Source organism: Oncorhynchus mykiss, chromosome 27 (assembly GCF_057628025.1).
Source record: "Oncorhynchus mykiss isolate SJ-2025 chromosome 27, ASM5762802v1, whole genome shotgun sequence".
In the NCBI taxonomy this organism is placed as follows: Eukaryota; Metazoa; Chordata; class Actinopteri; order Salmoniformes; family Salmonidae; genus Oncorhynchus; species Oncorhynchus mykiss.
Window position 1 is genome coordinate 25,547,823 of NC_143048.1, and position 24,973 is coordinate 25,572,795.

A 24,973-nucleotide genomic window follows, 5' to 3' on the forward strand; every position below is an offset into this window, starting at 1 on the left:
TTAATGGAAAATGTATTTTCAGATACATCATTTCAAACAATGATATGCATTTTATTCTGTTAAAGACAGTAGCTTTTTACAAGTATAGCACAAATGTTTTATTCAAACATACAAAACCTGGCACATGTTCCACAATTTATCAAAACATCGTCAACTTCACAATATTAACTTTCATACCGTGCTGTACAAGTACAAGCAAACGTACATAAAACATGGGTTAACAGTGAACAGTAATGCATTAGAATCTGTCAGAGTCAAAGTGGTGACAATATAACTAACAAGCTAACATTTTTGCTAAAATCTAAATGTACAATAAATATTCCCTAAAGTAGTAGAACACACAGGCTACAGGGGCTTCATTTATCAAAGGTGTGTGTGCACAAAAAAATACTCTAAACCTTGCGTATGCCACTTTTTCTGCAAAGGTTGGTATTTATCAATTGTGAACATGACAGGAAAGTGTGCATATCTCCACGCAAATCCCAAACCATGTGTGTGCACAACTTTTCGAAGGTTGATCAACTGTATTGCAACAAATAGGCTTATGGTTTGTTTGGGGAAAATGGGAGGTGTTTGATGCACAGGAATTATAATGATGGTAGGGAAATAAAACATTCAAATGTAGACCTAATGATAAAACAGTTGCATTTGCTATTCGTAAGGAGATTGCAGCATGTTGTCTAATATTTATTTGACTTTTATTATATAGGCCTAAATCATAATCATATTGCAGGATGTCTCCTTTTCTGACATAACTGATTTCAATTATTCCCGCTATGCAACAAATAGTAGGCTACCATTTATCAATCGCTAATTAAATAGCCAAGCATGCTCGAAAGTAAATAGACCGGTAGCCTTGATAGTATGTGACAGTAGGCTATGGGTAGGCTACAGTATTGCAGTGCAATAGTATTAGGAGTGCGACATGGGGCCTATTTAATTTCAGAGCCTATACCAAGACAGAAGATAGAAACACATTGATGTATTGATAAACAAAATATAGAACATTTGAGAGTGTTGAAAATACATGCTTGCTGTTCATGTACACTACCAGTCATTGCACTCGTTAACAATGGCTCCAGAAAGTACCTTCAACTTCCTTCAAACTGCAGCAGAGACATCCAAATCGTATCCATGAGTGCATCTGACTGGGTAAGTAGAAAAAGTTGCCAAAATGTCGCACTATCCCTTTAATTTTCCATTATTACAAAGTTATTACTTATAATACTGATTAGTTTGACTATACTCTAAACCCCAATATAAAAATATTTCACACAGTAAATGCATAAATTAAAAAGAAAAAAAACAGTGGCAGCTGGTGAACTGTGAGATGAAATTAAGTACTTGGGAAAACAGTAACTTTTAAAATCTCGAGCAACAGGATCAGATGTATCAGATTGCTCAATGTTGCATAATGAATGTGTAACACAAACACATTCAACTGTACCTCTATTTTCTACTCCATTTCTTAGACAATAACTAGGTTGTATTTGTACTAACTATATTATACACTTAGTATACAAAACAATAAGAACACTTGCTCTTTTCATGACAAACTGACCAGGTGAATCCAGAGGAAAGCTATTGACCTCTTATTGATGTCAAATCCACTTTAAATCAGTGTAGATGAAGGGGGAAGACAGGTTAAAGAAGGATTGTTCAGCTTTGAGACAATTGAGGTATGGATTGTGTACGTGTACCATTCAGAGGGTCAATAGGCAAGACAACATAATTAAAAGTGCCTTTGAACGGGGTATGGTAGTAAGTGGCAAGCGCACTGGTTCGTTTCAAGTACTGCAACGCTGCTGGGTTTTTCACACAACAGTTTCCTGTGTGTATCAAAAATATTAGGAAGGTGTTCCTAATGTTTGGTATACTCAGCTTATCTACAGACTAGATCATATAATGCTTTTCTGCTCATATGCACAACATATTAATACACTAAGGGCCGGTTTCCCAGCCCCAGATTAAGCCTACACTAAAAATCACTTTCAATGGGAGATTCTCCATTGCAGACAAGGCTTCATCTGGGTCCAGGAAACTGGGCCCACACAAAGTCCTATATTATTGCATATAAAAAAAACATATTGCATAGGATTTAATCTGTTAACCAGCTCCTTATTGCCCAGCCATTATACCATAATTATAAAATAAACAATCTCAACTCAGTGTAAACATAAGATGGTATCAACAACTATACTGCTTATTGTGGTATAAAGTTGTCATGTCACTGTTTCCGTTACATAGTAAAATGGTCTCAAATTTAACCATGCACCATGAAATAATTACTTAGGAGGATATGTCTGCAGTTTAACTGGCAGTTTTGTTCAGATATGAAAAGTTGTGGTTGTTTGTTTTGCCTTTTTGAGGATTCATATGAAAGTGTTTTAGAGTACCCAATATAAAGGCATTTTTATTCACCAGGATATAATCTGATGCCAAAGACTAGCACTCTTGGCTTTCGCTGCACGTGGAGGTGACCCCGGCCTTGGACAGGAACAGCTTTCCGCTGGGACAAACACACACTTCGTAGAGTCCCTGAGCGTTTCCAGACACACCTCCTTGTCCCAGGGGGAGATTAGGCAGACGCACCGTCTCGGCATCCAGAATCACCTACACAGACAACACACAACAAAGGGCGTGGTCAGACGCACCACTGCTGAAACACATACAGTGGGGCAAAAAAGTATTTAGTCAGCCCCCAATTGTGCAAGTTCTCCCACTTAAAAAGATGAGGCCTGTAATTTTCATCATAGGTACACTTCAACTATGACAGACAAAATTAGAAGAAAAAAATCCAGAAAATCACATTGTAGGATTTTTTAATGAATTTATTTGCAAATTATGGTGGAAAATAAGTATTTGGTCAATACCAAAAGTTTCTCAATACTTTGTTATATACCCTTTGTTGGCAATGACAGAGGTCAAACGTTTTCTGTAAGTCTCCCTTTGCAGAAAAACAGCCCCAAAGCATGATGTTTCCACCCCCATGCTTCACAGTAGGTATGGTGTTCTTTGGATGCAACTCAGCATTCTTTGTCCTCCAAACACAACGAGTTGAGTTTTTACCAAAAAGTTATATTTTGGTTTCATCTGACCATATGACATTCTCCCAATCTTCTTCTGGATCATCCAAATGCTCTCTAGCAAACTTCAGACGGGCCTGGACATGTACTGGCTTAAGCAGGGGGACACGTCTGGCACTGCAGGATTTGAGTCCCTGGCGGCGTAGTGTGTTACTGATGGTAGGCTTTGTTACTTTGGTCCCAGCTCTCTGCAGGTCATTCACTAGGTGTGGTTCTGGGATTTTTGCTCACCGTTCTTGTGATCATTTTGACCCCACGGGGTGAGATCTTGCGTGGAGCCCCAGATCGAGGGAGATTATCAGTGGTCTTTTATGTCTTCCATTTCCTAATAATTGCTCCCACAGTTGATTTCTTCAAACCAAGCTGCTTACCTATTGCAGATTCAGTCTTCCCAGCCTGGTGCAGGTCTACAATTTTGTTTCTGGTGTACTTTGACAGCTCTTTGGTCTTGGCCATAGTGGAGTTTGGAGTGTGACTGTTTGAGGAGGTGTCTTTTATACTGATAACAAGTTCAAACAGGTGCCATTAATACAGGTAACGAGTGGAGGACAGAGGAGCCTCTTAAAGAAGAAGTTACAGGTCTGTGAGAGCCAGAAATCTTGCTTGTTTGTAGGTGACCAAATACTTATTTTCCACCATAATTTGCAAATAAACTCATTAAAAATCCTACAATGTGATTTTCTCATTTTGTCTGTCATAGTTGAAGTGTACCTATGATGAAAATTACAGGCCTCTCATCTTTTTAAGTAGGAGAACTTGCACAATTGGTGGCTGACTAAATACTTTTTTGCCCCACTGTATACACGCCACTGCTGAAAAACATACATATACAGTATCAGTCAAAAGTTTGGACACCTACTCATTTAAGGGTTTTTCTTTATTTGTACTATTTTCTACATTGTAGAATAATAGTGAAGACATGAAAACAACGAAATAACATATATGGAATAATGTAGAAACCCCCAAAAAGTGTTAAACATATCAAAATATATTTTATATTTGAGATTCTTCAAATAGCCATACATTTGTGGAATTTCTATCCTTCTTAATGCGTTTGAGCCAAACAGTTGTGTTGTAACAAGGTACGGGTGGTATACAGTAGATAGCCCTATCGAACATCTCTGGAGAGACCTGAAAATAGCTGTGCAGCGACGCTCCCCATCCAATCTGACAGAGCTTGAGAAGATCTGCAGAGAAGAATTGGAGTAACTCCCCAAATACAGGTGTGCCAAACATGTAGTTTCATACCCAGGAACACTCAAGGCTGTAATTGCTGTCTAAGGTGCTTCAACAAAGTACTGAGTAAATAAAGGGTCTGAATACTTATGAAAATGTAATATTTCCGGGGGGGGTTATTCTAAAAAACTGTTTTTGCTTTGTCATTATGGGGTGTATATTATGTGTGTAGATTGATGAGGAAAAAAATATTTGATCAATTTTAGAGAAAGGCTGTAACGTAACAAAATGTGGAAGAAGTCGAGGGTCTTAATACTTTCCGAATGCACTGTACATTTACATGCCACTAGGGGACAGCATCACTGCTATTTATAGATATCAAGGCCAGTAAGTAATTGTACATGTCTCTGTCACATGTAGTGTAAAATATAAGTACAGTACTGCCAGTCAATAGCAAGTAAATCACACATTGCCTCACCAGTCCTTCACTGGAGTGCAATAGAAAATCCATGTTAGATGCAGCCTCGATGTTCCCGGCCAGTGCTTTGACAAAGACTCCCTTTGGTGCATCCATGCTGAGAGAGCGGGTTGGAGACTCCAGCCTGGAACACACAGGAGAACATCAGTTTGATCAATTCCACATATGACTGTGATAAAACAATCAATAAACTGCTTGGAATTAAGAGTTCATATTTCATATTGGCCTATTCCAAGATGTCAACGGTTATGGGATCCAGCATCTACCTCAAGTCTTTGAAGGGCTCAGCTTTGAGCAGGGGCGTCTCTACAGAGTGTTCAAACAGGGCACCTTCTAGACCTAAATAAAAGCAAACACACAAGGTGCTCCTTATTAAGTTGATAGTCAATTATAATGAAACATCATTGGTGTTACCATAGAGATACAGGTTACATATAGTATTCTATTTCATTCTGCTATGTACTGTGAGTGGGTCTACAGGTCCTGGCAGTCAATTGTTCCCCTGGGTGCTTGTCAACTGGTGTTAGTGAGAGGATGACATGTGCACTGGCTCAGAGTCACCTCCAACCACCAGACTTGAAGGAGAGCGAGTATGTTTGCAGTGCTTTAATCATTGTGGTTGACAGCTCCCTTGGCTAGCTAATTACATCTTTATTACCACCAGCCTTTGCCAATCGTATGTTACCATAGCACGCAAAGATGCTCACCTGACATCACACTATAGAGTCTCACTAGGTCTGATAGTGATATTGTAACAGTATACACATCTTTAGCTTTGTTCTGTTTGTGCATGGTTTTCTGGCCAAGGTTGTGTTAACTTTTGCTCAGTGTCTTGCTAAGTGAAATGACCGTCACCGTTCAGCGGTACGTCAGGCTCCAGATGTCCGAGACATAATGAAGCTATCAAAGGACACTCTCTTCAGCTAATTAGCCCACACAGCACGAGGGCACTGACCTCCCATCAATACTAAAACTGGACACAACAAAGAGATTTAGGCAAAATAGACAACTTGAGCATACAGTCTATAATCAATTGGGTGGACTCTGATATGTTTAACTTCAGTTCTTAGTTACTGTAGCTTCAATTTACGTTATATTATAAATACACTTTAATTATAAACCAACAAATTAAAAAGCAGTGTTTCTGTCACCTTTCCTGTCATTTTAAGATGAATGAGCTTGACTTTCAATACCTTTTCAAGGACAACTTCGCAGAAAAAGTAAAACTGCTCCAGTCCAGTAACTACCATGTCAAATGACAATGTATTACTTTGATATGTAAGAAAACACTCAGTGGTTCAGTACATTGCTCTCATTAATTACAATAAAATGAATGAAAACCCTGTTTGTAGTTCATATCTGTAATGCTGTATACCCATGTATGGGCTTAGTGGTGTGACACTGACACTGCAGACATGATTGTACCTGTGACACGGAGCTTGTCTGTCCCAACAACCACCTCTTTGTCATCTGCAGAAAACAGCGTCTTGGTGTTGGAGCTGATGACAAAGTTCTGTGCATTTCCCTGGGCCACATCTGGACCTAAAATGACACCAGTGAGAATTATTAGAGACCAGAAGCAGTTAAAGCTGTGGGACTGGGGGACATAGGCTTAGCATAATTGAGATATCATATGCTGTATCATTAAAACATGTACATTTTGCACGCAGCTTTAAAATTTGGATGAATTTGTTCACTTTGTCACCTCTCTCTCAGAAGAAATAAAGCCAGGGTGCCGATAGGCCTACTGTCCAACTGTCTCTGGGCAGAAATAGGCCAGTGAGATATTTAATACACTTCAATACCATTTTCTATAGAAGAACAGAACAAGATGTTCTTTCCAAACTACTTACAGTATGTCTGAGGGAGAATAGACCAAATAACTGGTCTTTAAAACCCTTAAACTTCCTTCACAGAGGGTCACATAGATAGGTCAATGCCTTTGATGGCATAATGACCAAGGATACCTAACAGTCTCGTGAAACACTGTAATTAGTTTAGTCATTTGTTACCCCTCTAATTATGGCACACTCCTCTACGAACCCCACTGGCCAGCCATAAAATGTGCGCAAATAATAGTCTCTGTAGAACTGAGGCCCCTGGTGTAACAGATAGGCCATTCTGGTACTGATGACAGAAAGCTGGGCATGGGGTATTAATGGCAATCTGATGGAATATGAAAGGGGAGATGCGTTTTGTCATTGCTAATGTTGTATTACATACAGTACAGCTGCAGGACAAGTCCATGAATGAAATTGCTGAAGTGTCCATATATCAGTTGAATTGTGCAATTTATAAACATTGCTAGCCTGCTGTATGTGTCTAGGTGTGTGTGTTTTCTGTCCACTTACCTACAGAGAGACTTCCGGTGACATCATTATTTTCATTGCGGGCATTGAGGGTGACGTTTTCAGACGAGTTCACCAAGAGAGAGGAGTCCTGGAAAAAAATAACTCTTTGGTCATCAATAAGTATCCTGTGCATGTCAGATATCACTGGACAGGACTTTAATTGAACATGGGGCACAACACAAAATTATGCATTGCCAATGAATGTTACAAAATGCATCGTTATGCTCACAGGTTCAGGTATCTGGTCTTCATTCATACCTTTCAGAAAGCACTACTGAGTTACAATAGGCTAAAGAGATGCAGCCTATTTGGGCAAGTCTTGAAAAGCAGGTTGTGTATAATGAACACTGAATCTAATTCAAAACTGTCGACTTCAGTGATGAAAGTGTCAGTCCATAAATGGTGAATACATTGCCTTTTTAATGAAGCTCAAAGAAAGAGTGGAGGAACACACAGCACAATGAGGAAAAAGCATAAACATGTAGACAACTGCTGCAAAGTGTTACCATCTGCTGCTCGATTGCACACCATTGACTGTTTTCCACCACAAATATCCAGGAGGTAAATAAGGAACTTGCTACACTGTACATCCACAGGGACTGCCAAAGCTTATTGAGTAAGACACATTTCCCAACTACGCAAGAGAACGATGTCAAAATACAGATCATCTGACTATACCTCAGGACAGTTTGATGTAATTGCCCAGCGTTTTTAACAGGAAGCGATCCTAGATTCAACAAACAATCAACTTTGATTTCTATGGATTCCTGACAATGAGTCAGAGCTTGGGAAAACAGACCACTTTAATCAACACAACCCTATTGGACTGGGTATGAGTGCTTGAGGAGAAGGAGGAGGAAGGAAGAGGAGAAGGAGGTGTGTAGGAGCCTGTTTGCTTACCTCTCTGGAGTGGATCTCTTGGGCGTAGAGAGGAAAGAGGAACTCTGACTCGCCGTCCTCAAGCCTCACTCCGTCCGATGTTACTTTTAGGTGTCCCATCCCTTCCTGCAATGACAAGCAGAAAGAATTAACTCAGCAAGGCAGTGCACAGGGTCCTACAAGAAATTAACTTCATAACCATGACCATACTGTGTCTCCAAGGATTTCTGTGACACCATGTGTTGCTTCTAACTCTGGATGGTGAGTGAATCTATTTTAGGTGATGGTCTCTGCTGGGTATAGTGTTGGGAGTTAAACACACTGCAGTGAATATATGATTCATAGCACCCCAGGCAATAGTGACTTTGATAATGATCTAGTGTGAAAGAAAAGCAGAATCTCTGATTTCAATTTCACATAATAACTACTTCTCTCAGGCTATATTCCAAAAGTACGGAGGAATCATGAAATGTGTATAAAACTAAGCTTACTGTGCTAGAGGGCAAATGTTGGTTTTTATTCATCCCACCAGGCAGCCATTGGATGCCAAGGATAAGAGACATGTAGCTATACCCCCCAGGACTGAGGGTAAACTCAAACTAAAGCAGCAGAGATCGATGTGTTTGCTCTGCCAATGCAGTCACTACATTCCCAGGGTGTGTTGTGTTGTTTCAGTTACTCCTAAGCCCTATTTATACCTGGTGCTAACATGTGTCCTTTGTCCTGATCTTGTCTAAATTCTAATTGTGTCTACACATGGTTTTAAAATGTGTCTGCTATCTGTCCACTGTGTCTGCATTGTGAAAAGATTTCCTGGTCTCTTCCTTTATATAAATTATTTCACAGCTAAATAGTATGTATTTATTGTAAGACACATTGATGTAATCAGTTAATGGTTCCACCTGTCAAGGATTTTAGAGTGCGGAATAATGATGATTTAAATGGTTTCTCTGTCCAGATCTGTCTACACTTGTAAGATATCCAGACACAATGCGTTTTCTGACAACTTCTGGAGGGTGGCAGGATGATCTGATCACAATCAGATCACAATGTGTCTTTTGATTGTCTATACCTGTCTAAAACTGTGGGTACAATAAGAATGTGGACAAAATCAGGACAAAGGACGTAAGTTAGAAGCAGGTATAAGCCGGGCTTCTATCACTTTTAAACATTGCTTAAATTGTAAATCAATGCAAAATTAATCAAAACAGTTTTGGCCTAATACATTATCACATCATATTGGCTATATGCTTGGCCTGACAATATTGTTAATCTCAGACCATATTATATTTCAAAACTCGAGCTTTGATAACAAAATAGATTAGTTGTTGTATCACTTGTGAGGCACAGCTGAGCATACATTGAAATCAGTTGCTTTTTATTTTACTGAACTGATAGTACCTGCACTGGATGGTCAGTCTCGGCGGAGGGAAGGAGAGAGCAACAGAGGATCCGCCTCTCACGGTCCCTGCTCTCTTCTTTCCTCCAGTTGAGTGACCAGAGAGAGGGTACACCTCCTCCCATTGATGGCGAAACTCGAGTCGCACCGCATTATTTCTGCCTCATGGACAAATTCATGTTGTTCCTATGACCAGAGAATGTGAAATATTCCTCGATTTTAATATAGACAGGAGGAGCTGCTAGTAATACAAAACGTTGCCCTGTCGATACACTTGGCTACTAAGAGCCAATTTATGTTTGATCAGAAATGAGGTCGTGGCGCCGTATGGATGGTGTGACGCAATTGCAGAGCCTCCCGAGGAATGCAGAGGCCACGAAGGAATCGTCGTGCGCCTCCGATTTTTTTTTAACAATGCAGAGAGGGCTCAGTCAAATATACTTATAGCTAAAATCAAGATAGACCACAGCCTGTCGTTTCAAACGGGAACAAATGAGTCATAGTGGGCAGAACAAGCAAGGAGGGGCAGAGCCAAGCACGGGCTAGAGAGATACTATTGGCGAGTTTTAGAACGCATTCGCATATTTCCGTTAGGGAACGCCTACTCTGAAGTGCGCGTGTGCAATAACTCAATTTGCGTTTGCACTCCTGAACAACGCAATTTTTTAAAACGTTGGCGAAGGGGAAATTCTTCAAAACGTAGTTCACTCTGTTCGTAACAAAGTGTAGTTTCGGGAACAGAAAACTGTATTGAGATCAAATGTTTAATCGAAGAGAAAATGTGTAGAATGTCGGCCAAAATCCATCTCGTTCCATCTTCTCCCACTACCGCCCCTGTATTGCCGTCGCAAGATCCACTTGTTGATTGATGCTTATTTATAAAACCCTCTTAAGCCTCAAACCCCCTATCTAAGATACATACTGCAGCCCTCATCCTCCACATTCAACACTCTGCCAGTCACATTCTGTTAACGGTCATCGCTCGTCTTTTAAGTTCGCTGCAGCTAGCGACTGGAACGAGCTGCAAAAAACGCTCAAACTGGACCGTTTAATCTCCAACTCTTCATTCAAAGACTCAATCGCGGACACTCTTACTGGCAGTTGTGGCTGCTTCGCGTGGTGCTGTTTTCTCTACCTTCTTGCCCTTTGTTGTTGTCTGTGCCCAATAATATTTGTACCATGTTTTGAGCTGCTACCTTGTTATTGTCATGCGTTGCTACCATGCTGTGTTTTCATGTGTTTCTGCCATGCTGTTGTCTTAGGTCTCTCTTTATGTAGTGTTGTCTCTCTTGTCGTGATGTGTGTTTTGTCCTATTTTATATTTATGTTTTAATCCCTGCCCTGTCCCCGCAAGAGGCCGTCATTGTAAATAAGAATTTGTTCTTAACTGACTTGCCTAGTTAAATAATAATATCAAACTCTTGTGGGTCGTGGAACCTATAGGCACGGTGATTCGAGCTCTGATTGGCTATTCTTGTCAGCCTGGTAGGCGGAGTTTGTCAATACAGACAAATGAAAAGGTTAAATGGGAACACGCTGCGTGCCCAGCGCGCAGAGCTTCTAAATCAAATGCACATTCCGCCAAAAAGCGCAGTCGAATAAAAATAACAATAAAGGAGCGCAAAATCATTTTATCGTTTACTTTTCTACAGAAATGTTAGGTGATCTGACTAGGAATGCCTAGAAGATCGACCAGTCGATCGCGATGGACCGGTTGGTGACCACTGTTCTAGAGCATCTTCATAAATCTACATTTGCATCTGGAGGGATGTTTCTTTGTCTCATTAACAAACATTTCAAATTTTTCATTAATTCAGGAAAAATTTATATTGCGTTTTGTCCATACAACCACTCCAAAATATAGCTTCCTGCCATCCAGGACCTCAATACCAGGTGGTGTCAGAGGAAGACCCTAAAAATTGTAAAAGACTCCACCCTAGTCAAAGACTGTTCTCACAGCAAGCGATACCCGAGCGCCAAGTCTAGGTCCAAGAAGCTTCTAAACAGCTTCTACCCCCAAGCCATAAGACTCCTGAACAGCTAATCAAATGGCAACCCAGACTATTTGCACTGCCCCCAAAGTTTTATTTTCTTAACTGCATTGTTGGTTAAGGGCTTGTAAGTAAGCATTTCACTGTAAGGTAGAATTTGATTTGATTTTAAATCTGTCTGTAGTCTACAGTAAAGGTCAGGTAACGTGTTATTAATGAACTAGAGCTAAGCAGTTTTTGGAGAGCCATGTCAGTGACCCAACATACCGTGTTAAACCACATGACCCGGAGGATCCATATGGTAAGGGCAAAGTTCACAGTGAGGATGATAATGAGCAGCAGGACAAACAGGTAGAGGCAGCGCTTCCTCCAACCGTAGATCCCGATCTTATAGATTGAGTCAGGGACCGGGGCAGGAACACTGCTGTCCTGGGTGGTGTTGACATACTGCTCCCTCACCATCTGCTGGGGAAAACACATGGACAAGAAAAGAGGCCGTTTAGATCAATAGACATGTATTGTCTGACTATACATTACCCTGAAGTGGCAGTTATTTAAAATCATCATCATCATGCATCACCAGTGGACTTGCTTAGTTAAATAAAGGTTGAATAAATCAAAATCTACTGGAATTTGCTTCATATTATTAGCAACCATGTACAGTACAATGCCTGTTCTTATGACTCTAAACACCTCCATCACTAATGATCAGCTGGATATCTGGCCAGAACACATGGAAAACGTGAATATATTTCTGACATCTCAAAGATGGCTAACAGCAAGAGAGAGAACTCCTCATTCCATTGGCTTTAGTTTTAAGTCCAGCCCCTATACTGTAGAACTGAACAGAGTGTGATTATTGTGTTCTATCGGAATGCACACTCATATAAATCAACAGTACCAGAGATATAAATGGCAAAGGCTTTGCTGCTTCTTCATATTTATGTCATATAAGAGCAAAATGATCTCATTTATTGACCAGTTAGAGCTTTTTTTTCCAAGCATTCTACTCTTCTGTAAAGGGTGGATTAATGATATGACACAGAGACATAAAAACCCCAGTAATATTTCTAAAGGATGCGCTGAGAATATAGTCTGAGGGCTGAGCACAAAGCCATAGCTTTTTTGCCCTACAATAATGGAGCCAGGGCTGGTGTCACATTTAATTGATTAATCAACGTTGATACTTTCATTCAAGTCAATGCCTGAAGAAAATTAATTGAGTTGTAGGCAGTAGCTAAAAAAATGCCTTTCACAAACAATGACAACGAAACAAGCCCTTTCACCAAATAATCTCCACACTGAATCCTAGAATCATGTTTAACACTGAGTGAATAACGTATATACAGACACCATGATTAAATGTGACTGATAAAGGTGATACAAATGAATTAATTTGTTCAATTAATTTAATCTCTGTCAGCACCAGTGGAGGCTGGTGAGGGGAGAACAGCTCATAGTAATGGCTGGAATGGAATTAATGGAATGAAGCATTCCATTCCATCTACTCCATTCCAGCCATTACTATGAGCCATCCTCCCCTCACCAGCCTCCACTGGTCGACACCAATACTGCAAAATATTTCACACAACATAGTTTCTGTATCATCCCAGTTTCCCCAAGATCTGCTGTTAACTTCATACTGACATTAGCTTGTTGACAAAAACGAAACAAATGGTAAACTGACTGTCTGGTTGATTTGTTTCATGCCAGTGTGGAATGGAGACATAGCAGCTTGGGTGATTTACATATGGACAGATGCTCCGCCTCATTGGAGGAGTAAACATGGTCTCCACCATGTTTAAGGAGCAACTTTTCATTGTGATCTATAATTCTTTCCTGACATGAACAGATGCTAAGCTAGTACAGCACCTCCGTGTAATTTGGCTGGCTCCCAACCAATAATAATAAGGTTAGACCTACCTGGAGAGGCTGGGGAAGTTAACTGGCAATGTGTGGCACTATTATAGCTCTTTGTTTTTATTATAAATCCTAATTTTTGTTTTTTTAAGACATTTTTTACTGAATGCCACCATGTTGCTCCCTCAGCGATATCTTAATGACTATATCAAAGGTAGATGGATTAATAGTATACATGCTCCCTACTTGGGTCCGTCCCCTAAGAAGAGATGTTTCAGAGAAGATGATAAACGCCTAGTCATTGCGTATACAAACAGCTTGTTTCCTGCTGTTACCATAAAAATGCAAACTTGCAAAGGCAGCAAGTGTGTTGGCATAAAGGATAGAGAGTATCTCTCACCACCAGGTCCCACCTTTCCTCAGGACCTGTCACACTGTATCCACAGACTAGCAGTGATAAATAACCCTTATTCACACAAATGATGTAGCAAAAAAAACTAACCCAAGGAAATGTGGAGGTAATCTTTGTTGTGCGGTATGCTTTTTTTTTATACCAATGCTCATTTGTATTATTAATTGGACTGAGTCATCAGAATAAATCACAATGACAAATTGGATTGCAACAGTTCCCAAAATTGGTTTCCTCTTGACCCATCTTATAGTGAATACAAACTGCAACTAACTGAAAAGAACCATCCACACAGGGTACCATAGAATATAAATTAGAGATGCATACAGTGTGTTAGCAGTATGAATTTAAGAAAGTGCATACATGTGCTAAAAAAAAAATACACTGTAATAATACTCTGTGGAGTGCCAAAATTAATAATAAAGGTTGAATAACTGAAATGTTAATTGAGGTGTTAATTAATCTTCTTTCCCTAATTAATTTAAAGAGGAGAATTAGGAGGAGAGCTACTGCTAAAACAACAGCGTGGGAGCAGCCTGGTGGCAGAATTTCTTGAGGTTTTCAGGCTCCAGTTTCAGCGTGCCAGCCCAGCCACAGACCAATCTTACCATAGCAACCCAAATAAACATTCCTTAAACAACCTCACCACTGGACTGCAATGGAAAGAATCCTCCTCAGCTAATGTACTTTAGGAAACAAAATACTAGTCATGTCACTTTCACAGAACACAAACCTAGTCGTTGAACGTAACACTTTATGAGGCCTGATCACACGAAAAGGGTTTTAAAACTAATTTAAAAAGCCCAATAAGACTTCACTGTCCTTCTATTATGAAGAGTATTGAGTTCACCATATAGACTTTTAACATTGCTTTTCATCTTGGGGCCCTTGTCCATTAACCTCAAACCAGTGATGCTACGATTACTGCCATGTTCAGTCACCTAACTTTGACCTGCTCAGGTGCCAGCAGAACTTCCAAATCCCCATAGTGAGTTAGCTGGAGGATATTCACATAAAGACTGCTGAGGGGAAAAAACAATACTCAGGAGCTCAGATGGTAGCTGTCGGAAAGAAGGCGATCGAAGGCCAAGCCCTTTTAGTTCTCTGCTAAGTGTTTTGTCTCGGTCTAAGCTGCTGTGTCCATGTCTCACATCTGCTGTAATGCTTCCACTTCTAAAAATAGGGCATAGCATTGGGTTCTAAATTTAAAAAGAGCCACAGGACATAACATGAGTAAAACTAATCAACAGAATATGATACAGTAACAAGGGAAATTAACTGAAATTGTAACAAGTACACTGACAACTTTTCTCTGTCCCCCAATATTCTTGACCATGTATGGTAAAATTATTACAAGCACATGAAACAATAGTTCTGGGACAATAAATCCAGTACATTGAAGTTTTTCTTTCTATAAAAATTACACATCTAAAATAAAAAAGTGAAAACAAACAAGCAAAACAATAAGGACACCAATGTCACCACCAATCAATCACAAGACAGGTCAAAGTTTAGACTGTGAAGACTTGAGTTTAAACACTAGAGTATTCAAAAGCTGCAGATATTCACAGAGCACTGACTAGTACAGTAGCAATGACAATGAGAGCATGTTGCCTACCTTTGTGTGCTGAGACAACGAGCTCCCTCTCCAGTAGCAAACAGAGCTCTTCTGAAACAGCAGTAAAAGGGGTAGCAGCAGTGGATCCCTTGCCTCGGATGTCTGTCAGGCGTTCAACAGCTGCGTGCCATAAATCTAGCCATGGAACTGCCCCAACTAATCACCATGAGACGGCGCTCCCACTTCCTGCATATCAAATGTGCCTCTCTCTCTACCTTGGGCTTCCCTTATTTTGATTACCCTCTCAAATCATCTCTGCGAGCAGCCAACGCTCATTGATACAGCAGGGTATCTGTGACTCTGGGAAATATTTTCAAAAGTGTCGAGGTGGGAAATCAGTTGTCTGGAATGTGATGTGCCCTTAGCTTCCACGAATACCAGTGTGTCACTTGCAAAGCATGAGCTTGAGTCTAATTTAAGAAGCTTCAGCTATAGCTTTCACTTGGGAGTTTGGCAGTAGTCTTCTTGACAGCTTCAGTATGACAGGTAGACCTGGTCGATCTTGTGGAGGGCTGTCAGGAACAGAAGAGACAGACAGGCTACAACTACAGCATGTATTAAATACTTACGCTAAAACATTTTGTTCTATTTACATTATGTTCCACAGGAGATTAGTGGCACCTTAATTAGGGAGGACGGGCTTGTGGTAATGGATGGAGCTAAATAAGTGGAATGGTATCAAATACATCAAACACACGGTTTACGTGTGTTTGATGACATTCCATTGGCTCTATTCCAACCATTATTATGAGCCGTCCTCCCCTCAGCAGCCACTGCATGAATTTGTATTGCTATCTTTTATTTGTTATTGTTGCATTGTCGAGAAGGAAACTGCAAGTAAGCGTTTCTTTGGATGATATATTCAACGCGTATCCCATACATATGACTAATACAACTTGTATTACTAGATAGGGGCGTTACTGTAGTAGAAGTTGAAATGGAAGCAGTGTGGGGAGTTTGTTATGCATAGAGCTTTGTATCATTTCACTGAACCTTGATTCATACTACTGTCATATATGAAGACATGGCAAATTGCTACCAACAGAGATGGAACAGTAACAAAATACAAACAGCTTAGTCCATATGCTAATCTGTTTCTAGGTCAAATATTTACTTTAAATGCATTTCTTGGTCATTTGACAAAAAGGTTATTTGCCCACCCAGACAAGAGAAAATGTTTACTACTACTCAACACAAAGTGCCATCTGATTGGATAGTTTATAGTTTGCAAAATGAACAGATATAGAGAATAAAACCCAATGAAAGATAATTTAGAGTTGCTAAGACAAAATTACATGTGAATATTAATGTGACATTTAACCACTGTTGCGTACAGTTAACCATATAAATCAATACGTAAATGGGAGAAAAATTAAGGAAACAAAAGTTATTGTGCTCTCATAGGCGTGATGCCAGAGGACCCGATGGTGGCAGAAGAGGTTGAGCATCTGTCAGTGTCCCGCGGACTGTTATTTTCCCCCCCATCGCCGCTCAAGGTAGTGCTGTGCAATGACAAGCGGCAGCATCCATCAGCGTCTCACCCACCCCCGGCTCAAGCCCCTAAACTGAAGCAGAGAAATTCATTTATTTCATGCCATTTGTCAATAAATAACTCACTCTTTAGTTGCCTGTAGCAGCTCTTCACATACATCCACTGCTGACTCCCAACATGGATGAAAGCAGAAACGCATTGGTCTCTCTTTATCCGGGATCTTTGGAACCCCCCCCCAGAAGTTTAAGTTAAAAGGTTACCAGAAATGCATTAGAAACAATCCACCTTATTTGGAATACAGGAACCCGGAGGTCCTACTGAATTTAATGGGTGACAAAATTAACAAATACAGCTCAGGTTGGGCGAGTTCCATTATAAAGAGAAGCATTGATACTAATTGAACACAACACACTAAGTGAGGTGTAAACATCCTCAGCAGTGGGCCTCCAAGGGGACGCCTCAGCCCGCTCGTCTTCAGTCCCAAAGCACCATTTTGATAGTGTAATACCGCCACAACACGTCACACCACTTAGTTTTATGTTACACGCCACAGCACTGTCCTCTCCCATCGGGATTACATTTTCAAACTTATTTGATGCAAGGGCAAAGCTAAAAAAAACACCAACAGTCAATGGCAGGGTTTGTTATTGGCAGGTCTGAGGCCCTGGATTTGGCAATGATGTTCATAGTGAAGTTGAAGTGAGTTCAAGTGTTTTCATGCAGAGGAAACATTGTATGTGATATTGTAACCCCAATTTGTTCAAAATCAAGGTTTGCACCTTGTGGATATTGCTAGATCAATTGCTGTGTACATTAGAATATCAAATAGAGTTGTCATTCTGAAACTAGATTGACGGATCTCCAGCCAAATTTATTTTTTATTTTTATTTTACCTTTATTTAACCAGGCAAGTCAGTTAAGAACAAATTCTTATTTTCAATGACGGCCTGGGAACAGTGGGTTAACTGCCTGTTCAGGGGCAGAACGACAGATTTGTACCTTGTCAGCTCGGGGGTTTGAACTCGCAACCTTCCGGTTACTAGTCCAACGCTCTAACCACTAGGCTACCCTGCCGCCCCATGCAATCGAGTGTCAACTCATTCAAGCTAAATGATCTGGAGCTACATCAGGGAGAACATCACAAGGAATACAAAAAAACTAAATGCAAATCTCTTTTAAGAATTTTATTCACCGTACATCACATCTGAACACAGGAATCACAACCTGAAAAAAAAACAGGATTTTAGATGGTATTTATAGCATAAGTCCTCCAACCTGCCTGTTAATGTGTGTGTAACATGTTTAACGCCAACACATTAAAATCAGGTAATACCAGCAATAGTGAATTGCAGCGAGGAATATTCAGTTTGTTCCAATATAATGTAGGCTAGTTCCATCAGGACTAATATCATAACATACCAGTTTATGCTTTCTCTTCCTTTTCTCCCTTCTCTCCCTTTGCTGCCTTAGCTGCCTTCTCAGGCTTCTCTGGCTTGTCTGGAACCACAACACCACCCTCCTCCTCGGGACCCTTGGTGTTACGTGTGTAGATCACCTGCGATCTGTGTTTTGACACCAACTTGATCATGCCTAGAGGGGTGGCAGAATGGAACGTGCCATTTATGTTGTACAGATATTGAAATACTATGGTCCCACATTACCAACTCACCCAGAAAAGTTAGACCCACTCACTGCCCTGACACAAGTTAGGACAATATACACAACACTTGATGCTGAAAGAGCAGACATCAAGTTACAGTGCCAGTCTTAGTAGTCACTGATCAGCGCCAATGTTTACCAAAATTATGGTATATTCCCCCCCCCCCCCCCCCCCCCCCCCGAGGGAAGACTATACTGCCGACAGGGGTTAAAAGTGACATTGATGGGAACAGGACTTATGAACATTACAAAACATGTTAATTTTGCAGTAAGAGTTGCAAGTACGAAATATTTAGTGTTCCATTTGGATGGCAAGCGAGAGGAGTGCTAAACATCGGTATATGTAAGTGGGGCTTACTGGCTTTGTAAAAGTATCTGTACCAGTTGGCTCTGCGGCAGACCCACAAGAGTCAGTGCCTTGTTGAGTCAAACTGGGGTTCACTGTAGCAAAGCTCAAAATTGAACCAGATCATTGTCCTCAGACTACTGACACAGAGTGTAGCATGCCAAAAAACAACACTATTGTAGATAAACATGACAGTAGTGTACCAGCAGTCCATTAAAAAGAGTGTATATGCCTATTCTGACAAACATGTACCATCTGCACTTTGATGTTAGGGCCCTGTCTTACATAAAGTCAGATTTGGCTACCCGACTACTTCTTAATTTAAATCAGGTTCACTACGAGTAAACACTATGGTTGAGAATCAAGAGCAGGGGTCAGGGTTTACCTTTGCTGAGCAGTTCCTGGAGGGCAGCCCTGGCCAGAGACCCTCTGATCTTTAGCCTCTCGGACACAACTGCTGGTGTGATGAGCTTGTAGTTGGGCACTTCCTTGTTCAACTTTTCATAGGTGGCCTTGTCGAAGAGGACCAGGTTGTTGAGCTTATCCCTCACCTTTCCCTTGGACCACTTCTGCTCAGAGGAAATGGGAGAAGTTGCTCACTCCTGACAGTGCAACCATTTTATGACACCAAAGGAATAAACCCCCAAGAAGAGATCAATGGATATCAGGACATACCTTCTTTTTGGCTTTGCCTCCGGATTTGTTGGCTGGATCCTTGTCCTTTTTGGACTTCCCGGAATCCTTCCCCTTCCCCTTGGCGTCTTTAGGAGGCTGGAATAAGCCACATCACAGTACCATTATCTAACTGATGCGGAATGAACCACCACACATTTCCCAAAACTAGCAAACTTCTGCTGGTAATTTTTAAGTGCACTATAACGTACAGAAAACAACGTCAGTTGGTTTGCTAATTCAGATAGTCACTAACGTTAGTCTATCAATTGGAATTTAACCAGTTGGATATACGCCTGTGCATATTTTAGTAGTGTCTGTAAATGTAGTTGGACCTAAATTAACTAGCGACGGCCTAGTTACAGGCTAACAACTAGCCAGCTAATCAACATCCGACTCCAGTTAAACCAAGTGGTCTAGACTCCAGCCAACCGTGGTCTGCAGAGAACTAGCGGGCAGTTTGCATAATCTGATTAATTGATACATGTGTGGGAAAAGTCAGACTATGAGATATCTACACATTGGGACATAAGACAATTGATTGTCTGCAACATAAACCGATGGTTGGCTGATCACGCAGTGCACCATCAGCCGCAGGTCAGCTAACGTAGCCAAGCCAGCTACCGTTAGCTATAGAAAGCATGGCCAACTGGAATCGTAAAGTGAGCTATTCCATCCATAATCACGGTCAGAACGCTGCGGACAAATAATATTTTCCACCTACCCATCCCGATCTATCCAGAATCTGAACTTTTTCGAGTCAAATATTTTTTCCGCCCTCGAATTTAATGAAAAATCACGCTAAAACTCTTACCATGATGTCCCACCGTTAAGATGTCGGAGTGAAAGGAAGTTCAACCCGTGCACGAGCCCCTAAGAGAACCCGTACATGTGGATGTGGAAGTATGGTTCTGGGAAATGTAGTTTATTCTTGCTATACTGTTTCTATAGATTGGTTTTAGAATGAATAATAAACAAATCTGCAAAATAAATATAGATGCCATATTAAACAAGAATAATAATACGAATGAACACGCATGTAAAGTTATCTCTGTTCAAGATTATTTTAGATTTTGTCTGAAATATTTCCCGTCACGTGACAATTCTGTCAGCTGTGCGGAAAAAAGGGCAAAGATGGCGATATTCAGTGTGTATGTTGTAAATAAGACTGGGTGGATTAATTTACCAGTATGACAATTATGTACACAGAGCAGAAGCAGAGAAAACATTCAGATATCCTTTAGATTTTGTGTTAAAGATCCACGATGAGAAAGTTGTTGTATCATTTGGTCAACGCGATGGAATCCGAGGTATGTTGTCCGCAACTGTCAAGTGATCGCATCAGTGCTTACAAAGTTGACATAGTGATAGCTGGTAGTACATGTCATGGCTGGAACTCAAATGTTGCATTCTGTATGCTTCTATTTATTGTTAACATTGTGCACGCATAATTATATTAATCTAGTGGGCAATGCTTTACTGTCCATCAATGGATTGGACGTCAACGGTAAATTCACGGCGGATGGGAAGGAGATCATCGAATACTTGAAAGACTCAACAAACTATCCGTTGTCCATACTTTTCGGAAGGGCTCGCTTGAGCTCCAATTAAAAACTGATGCTGGCTTCAATGTTTCATTCGTAAGTAGTTACACTTCTCGTAAGTAGGTACACTTCTCAGGTCATTACAACTGTCAGCTCTGACATTAATAAATCCTTTGGTCTATGGTTACATTTGCTTTTCCATGATCTTGCTACATGTTGTGTTGTACTTTTCCTAGGTTGTTTGCTATTGGTTCACAGCTGTCCCCTGAAGTTGGCAGTGCAGGAATTGAGATGCTGGAGACAGATATGTTCTGCACTGCTTTCAGACACTCACTGGTAAAGCCATGCATTCAAACACTGCTATCAGTCTCTGTGTGTGATGCCTACATGCAATGCACTTGGTTTGAAAAATGAAATATGCCTCAGTGTCAACTTATTTTTCAGGTATAAAGTTCATTGTGCTGACAGACCCCTGGCAGTCTGGCATTGATGCACTCCTGAGGAAGATTTACGAGATCTATTCAGACTTCGCCCTCAAGAACCCCTTCTACTCTTTGGAGATGCCTATCAGGTAACTTTCACATGTCAAATATCTGCCCTCTGTCACATGAGTCTCTATCAGTTATCCATTTCATTGATGAGCAATCATGGCAAGATACAGTGCCTTGCGAAAGTATTCGGCCCCCTTGAACTTTGCGACCTTTTGCCACATTTCAGGCTTCAAACATAAAGATATAAAACTGTATTTTTTTGCGAAGAATCAACAACAAGTGGGACACAATCATGAAGTGGAACGACATTTATTGGATATTTCAAACTTTTTTAACAAATCAAAAACTGAAAAATTGGGCGTGCAAAATTATTCAGCCCCTTTACTTTCAGTGCATCAAACTCTCCAGAAGTTCAGTGAGGATCTCTGAATGATCCAATGTTGACCTAAATGACTAATGATGATAAATACAATCCACCTGTGTGTAATCAAGTCTCCGTATAAATGCACCTGCACTGTGATAGTCTCAGAGGTCCGTTAAAAGCGCAGAGAGCATCATGAAGAACAAGGAACACACCAGGCAGGTCCGAGATACTGTTGTGAAGAAGTTTAAAGCCGGATTTGGATACAAAAAGATTTCCCAAGCTTTAAACATCCCAAGGAGCACTGTGCAAGCGATAATATTGAAATGGAAGGAGTATCAGACCACTGCAAATCTACCAAGACCTGGCCGTCCCTCTAAACTTTCAGCTCATACAAGGAGAAGACTGATCAGAGATGCAGCCAAGAGGCCCATGATCACTCTGGATGAACTGCAGAGATCTACAGCTGAGGTGGGAGACTCTGTCCATAGGACAACAATCAGTCGCATATTGCACAAATCTGGCCTTTATGGAAGAGTGGCAAGAAAGCCATTTCTTAAAGATATCCATAAAAAGTGTCGTTTAAAGTTTGCCACAAGCCACCTGGGAGACACACCAAACATGTGGAAGAAGGTGCTCTGGTCAGATGAAACCAAAATTGAACTTTTTGGCAACAATGCAAAACGTTATGTTTGGCGTAAAAGCAACACAGCTCATCACCCTGAATACACCATCCCCACTGTCAAACATGGTGGTGGCAGCATCATGGTTTGGGCCTGCTTTTCTTCAGCAAGGACAGGGAAGATGGTTAAAATTGATGGGAAGATGGATGGAGCCAAATACAGGACCATTCTGGAAGAAAACCTGATGGAGTCTGCAAAAGACCTGAGACTGGGACGGAGATTTGTCTTCCAACAAGACAATGATCCAAAACATAAAGCAAAATCTACAATGGAATGGTTCAAAAATAAACATATCCAGGTGTTAGAATGGCCAAGTCAAAGTCCAGACCTGAATCCAATCGAGAATCTGTGGAAAGAACTGAAAACTGCTGTTCACAAATGCTCTCCATCCAACCTCACTGAGCTCGAGCTGTTTTGCAAGGAGGAATGGGAAAGAATTTCAGTCTCTCGATGTGCAAAACTGATAGAGACATACCCCAAGCGACTTACAGCTGTAATCGCAGCAAAAGGTGGCGCTACAAAGTATTAACTTAAGGGGGCTGAATAATTTTGCACGCCCAATTTTTCAGTTTTTGATTTGTGAAAAAAGTTTGAAATATCCAATAAATGTCGTTCCACTTCATGATTGTGTCCCACTTGTTGTTGATTCTTCACAAAAAAATACAGTTTTATATCTTTATGTTTGAAGCCTGAAATGTGGCAAAAGGTCGCAAAGTTCAAGGGGGCCGAATACTTTCGCAAGGCACTGTATATATTGCCCTCTCTTGTTACAGGTTTGAACTCTTTGATCAGATTTTTAAGGGTGCATTTGAGATACCAGCTTTATCTGCTAACTTTGGACCTGGATCTTGAGTAGGAACAAGGATTATTGCTCCTGAAATGTTGTTGTTGAACCAATCATTGAATTGTGTTTGTTATGACTGGGAAGCTACAGTACAAGCATATGGGTCAACATGTCTCTAAGCAGTGCTGCTATTTCAGAACTAATGTTGATTTTTTTATTTTATTTAACTAGCAAGTCAGGTAAGAGCAAATTCTTATTTTACAATGACGGCGAAACCCAGACGACGCTGGGCCAATTGTGCGCCGCCCTATGGGACTCCCGATCACTGCCGGTTGTGATACAGCCCGGGATCGAATCAGGGTCTGTAGTGATGCCTCTAGCACTAAGATGCAGTGCCTTAGACCACTGCCTTAGACTGCTGTGCCACTCAGGAGCCTTAATTAACTTGTATATGCTAAGGATATGTTCTACTGGGATACAATGTAAATACAGATTTGAAAAACAAAATTGTACATACTTTAAGAATGAACACCATTATGTAATGTTTTCATATCTCATCTCTCTTTTCAATGCAATCATTTAGAAGTAAAGATAAGCACAACATAAGGTATTTTATTCAAGTCTTTTATCGAGTCAAAAAGATTGCACCCATATAAGGAGATGTGTCAAGTGCCATTTTCAGAAATGAACCGTACATTAAAGTGCCTTGGTTTCGAATGATAAGATTATGCTCAAATTAAAATCATATTGACACACATTTTCAATAATTAAATCTTGGATCTATTTTAAGCCATGAGCATTGAAAATAGTTTTAAGTAGCACAACATAGTTGATGTACTTGCACCTGAATACTGTCTTAATACATCTTCAGTGAAAATAAATAATCCCTGGATCAACTCCATGTCTCACCATCTCTTAAAACAAGAATATTCAGGACGATGTCTCCTGTCAATTCCAAAACACTTCACAAATAAGAAAATGTACATTCTTATCCTAAGTTTCCCATATTGGCAACAGAGAGTTATGAGGTGTAATAATCAGTCCGCCTTCCTTGGGATGTGACCCATCTTGGTTCTGATGGTCCTAAGCAAGAAGAAGCTGATGGTAGTGACGAGACAGGTGATCTCTGCTACCCAGAAGGCCATTTCCCAGCCGTGGTGCTTGGCGATGGTGCTGAATGGCAGTCCAGAGCAGAAGCCACTAACTGATAACAATACAGGGATGTCAATTAGGCGGGTTCTCATAAATAATAGGATATACAGATTTAGTCATTGAACTACATGTCTGGTACTGCTAGTAAAGCCAAGACATTACACAAAAATGTGTGAAAAGCATTCATTAGAATTTGAGACGATTAGGTTGAGATAAACCTACTATTAGCCATTAGTGCAACGATAGCATGTGATGTTCCACAATAGTTTGAAGGAGCACTCTTTGGCTATCACGCCAAACAAGGCTATTGGTCCGTAAGATGAGAAGCCAAAAGTAACCCCCAAGAAGAAGATCCATATCAATTTATAACATAAAAAAGAAAACCATGAACTAACAAACAGACTGATAGTGTACTGGCTCTGAAAGGAGATTTGAGGAACATAATGTCTTTACTATACCTTTGGGCTGTCTGGAGTGACAGTGACCCGGAATAGATACATGGAACCAAACATCCCAGCCATCATGGAGATCAAGAGAAAATG

The 24,973-nt window shown here is 40.5% G+C and overlaps 2 protein-coding genes and 1 pseudogene across 7 annotated transcripts; 1 reads left to right on the top strand and 2 right to left on the bottom strand.

The window, feature by feature from the left end:
- Positions 1 to 30: 30 nt before the first annotated feature.
- LOC110507840 (gamma-sarcoglycan) lies at positions 31 to 15,928 on the bottom strand. 4 transcript variants are annotated; one of them, XM_090223739.1, is made up of 9 exons: positions 15,248 to 15,928; positions 11,628 to 11,825; positions 7,992 to 8,096; positions 7,092 to 7,179; positions 6,166 to 6,282; positions 5,007 to 5,079; positions 4,741 to 4,864; positions 4,218 to 4,273; positions 31 to 2,613 (listed from the first exon to the last, which is right to left on the bottom strand). In XM_090223739.1, exons 2-9 carry the CDS (start codon positions 11,820 to 11,822, stop codon positions 2,610 to 2,612), a joined length of 762 nt encoding a protein of 253 aa, XP_090079865.1. In that variant the 5' UTR covers positions 11,823 to 11,825; positions 15,248 to 15,928; the 3' UTR covers positions 31 to 2,609. The 4 variants fall into 4 exon arrangements, with proteins under 4 accessions (XP_090079865.1, XP_090079866.1, XP_021443868.1 ...); XM_090223740.1 differs by having other exon boundaries at positions 11,628 to 11,822; positions 15,248 to 15,541; XM_021588193.3 differs by lacking the exon at positions 4,218 to 4,273.
- Positions 15,929 to 16,446: 518 nt separating this feature from the next.
- On the bottom strand, positions 16,447 to 20,327 carry rs25 (40S ribosomal protein S25). 2 transcript variants are annotated; one of them, NM_001165195.1, is given in 6 exon segments: positions 17,032 to 17,610; positions 17,821 to 17,963; positions 18,159 to 18,329; positions 19,130 to 19,313; positions 19,420 to 19,515; positions 20,231 to 20,264. In NM_001165195.1, coding segments are annotated over 4 exon segments (450 nt in total). In that variant the 5' UTR covers positions 20,234 to 20,264; the 3' UTR covers positions 17,032 to 17,610; positions 17,821 to 17,963; positions 18,159 to 18,162.
- Positions 20,328 to 20,550: 223 nt separating this feature from the next.
- On the top strand, positions 20,551 to 23,477 carry LOC110507845 (trafficking protein particle complex subunit 4-like; annotated as a pseudogene). The gene is made up of 5 exons (XR_016492472.1): positions 20,551 to 20,726; positions 20,882 to 21,056; positions 21,197 to 21,296; positions 21,405 to 21,531; positions 23,269 to 23,477. The product of XR_016492472.1 is annotated as a trafficking protein particle complex subunit 4-like (transcript).
- The last annotated feature ends 1,496 nt before the right edge of the window (positions 23,478 to 24,973 follow it).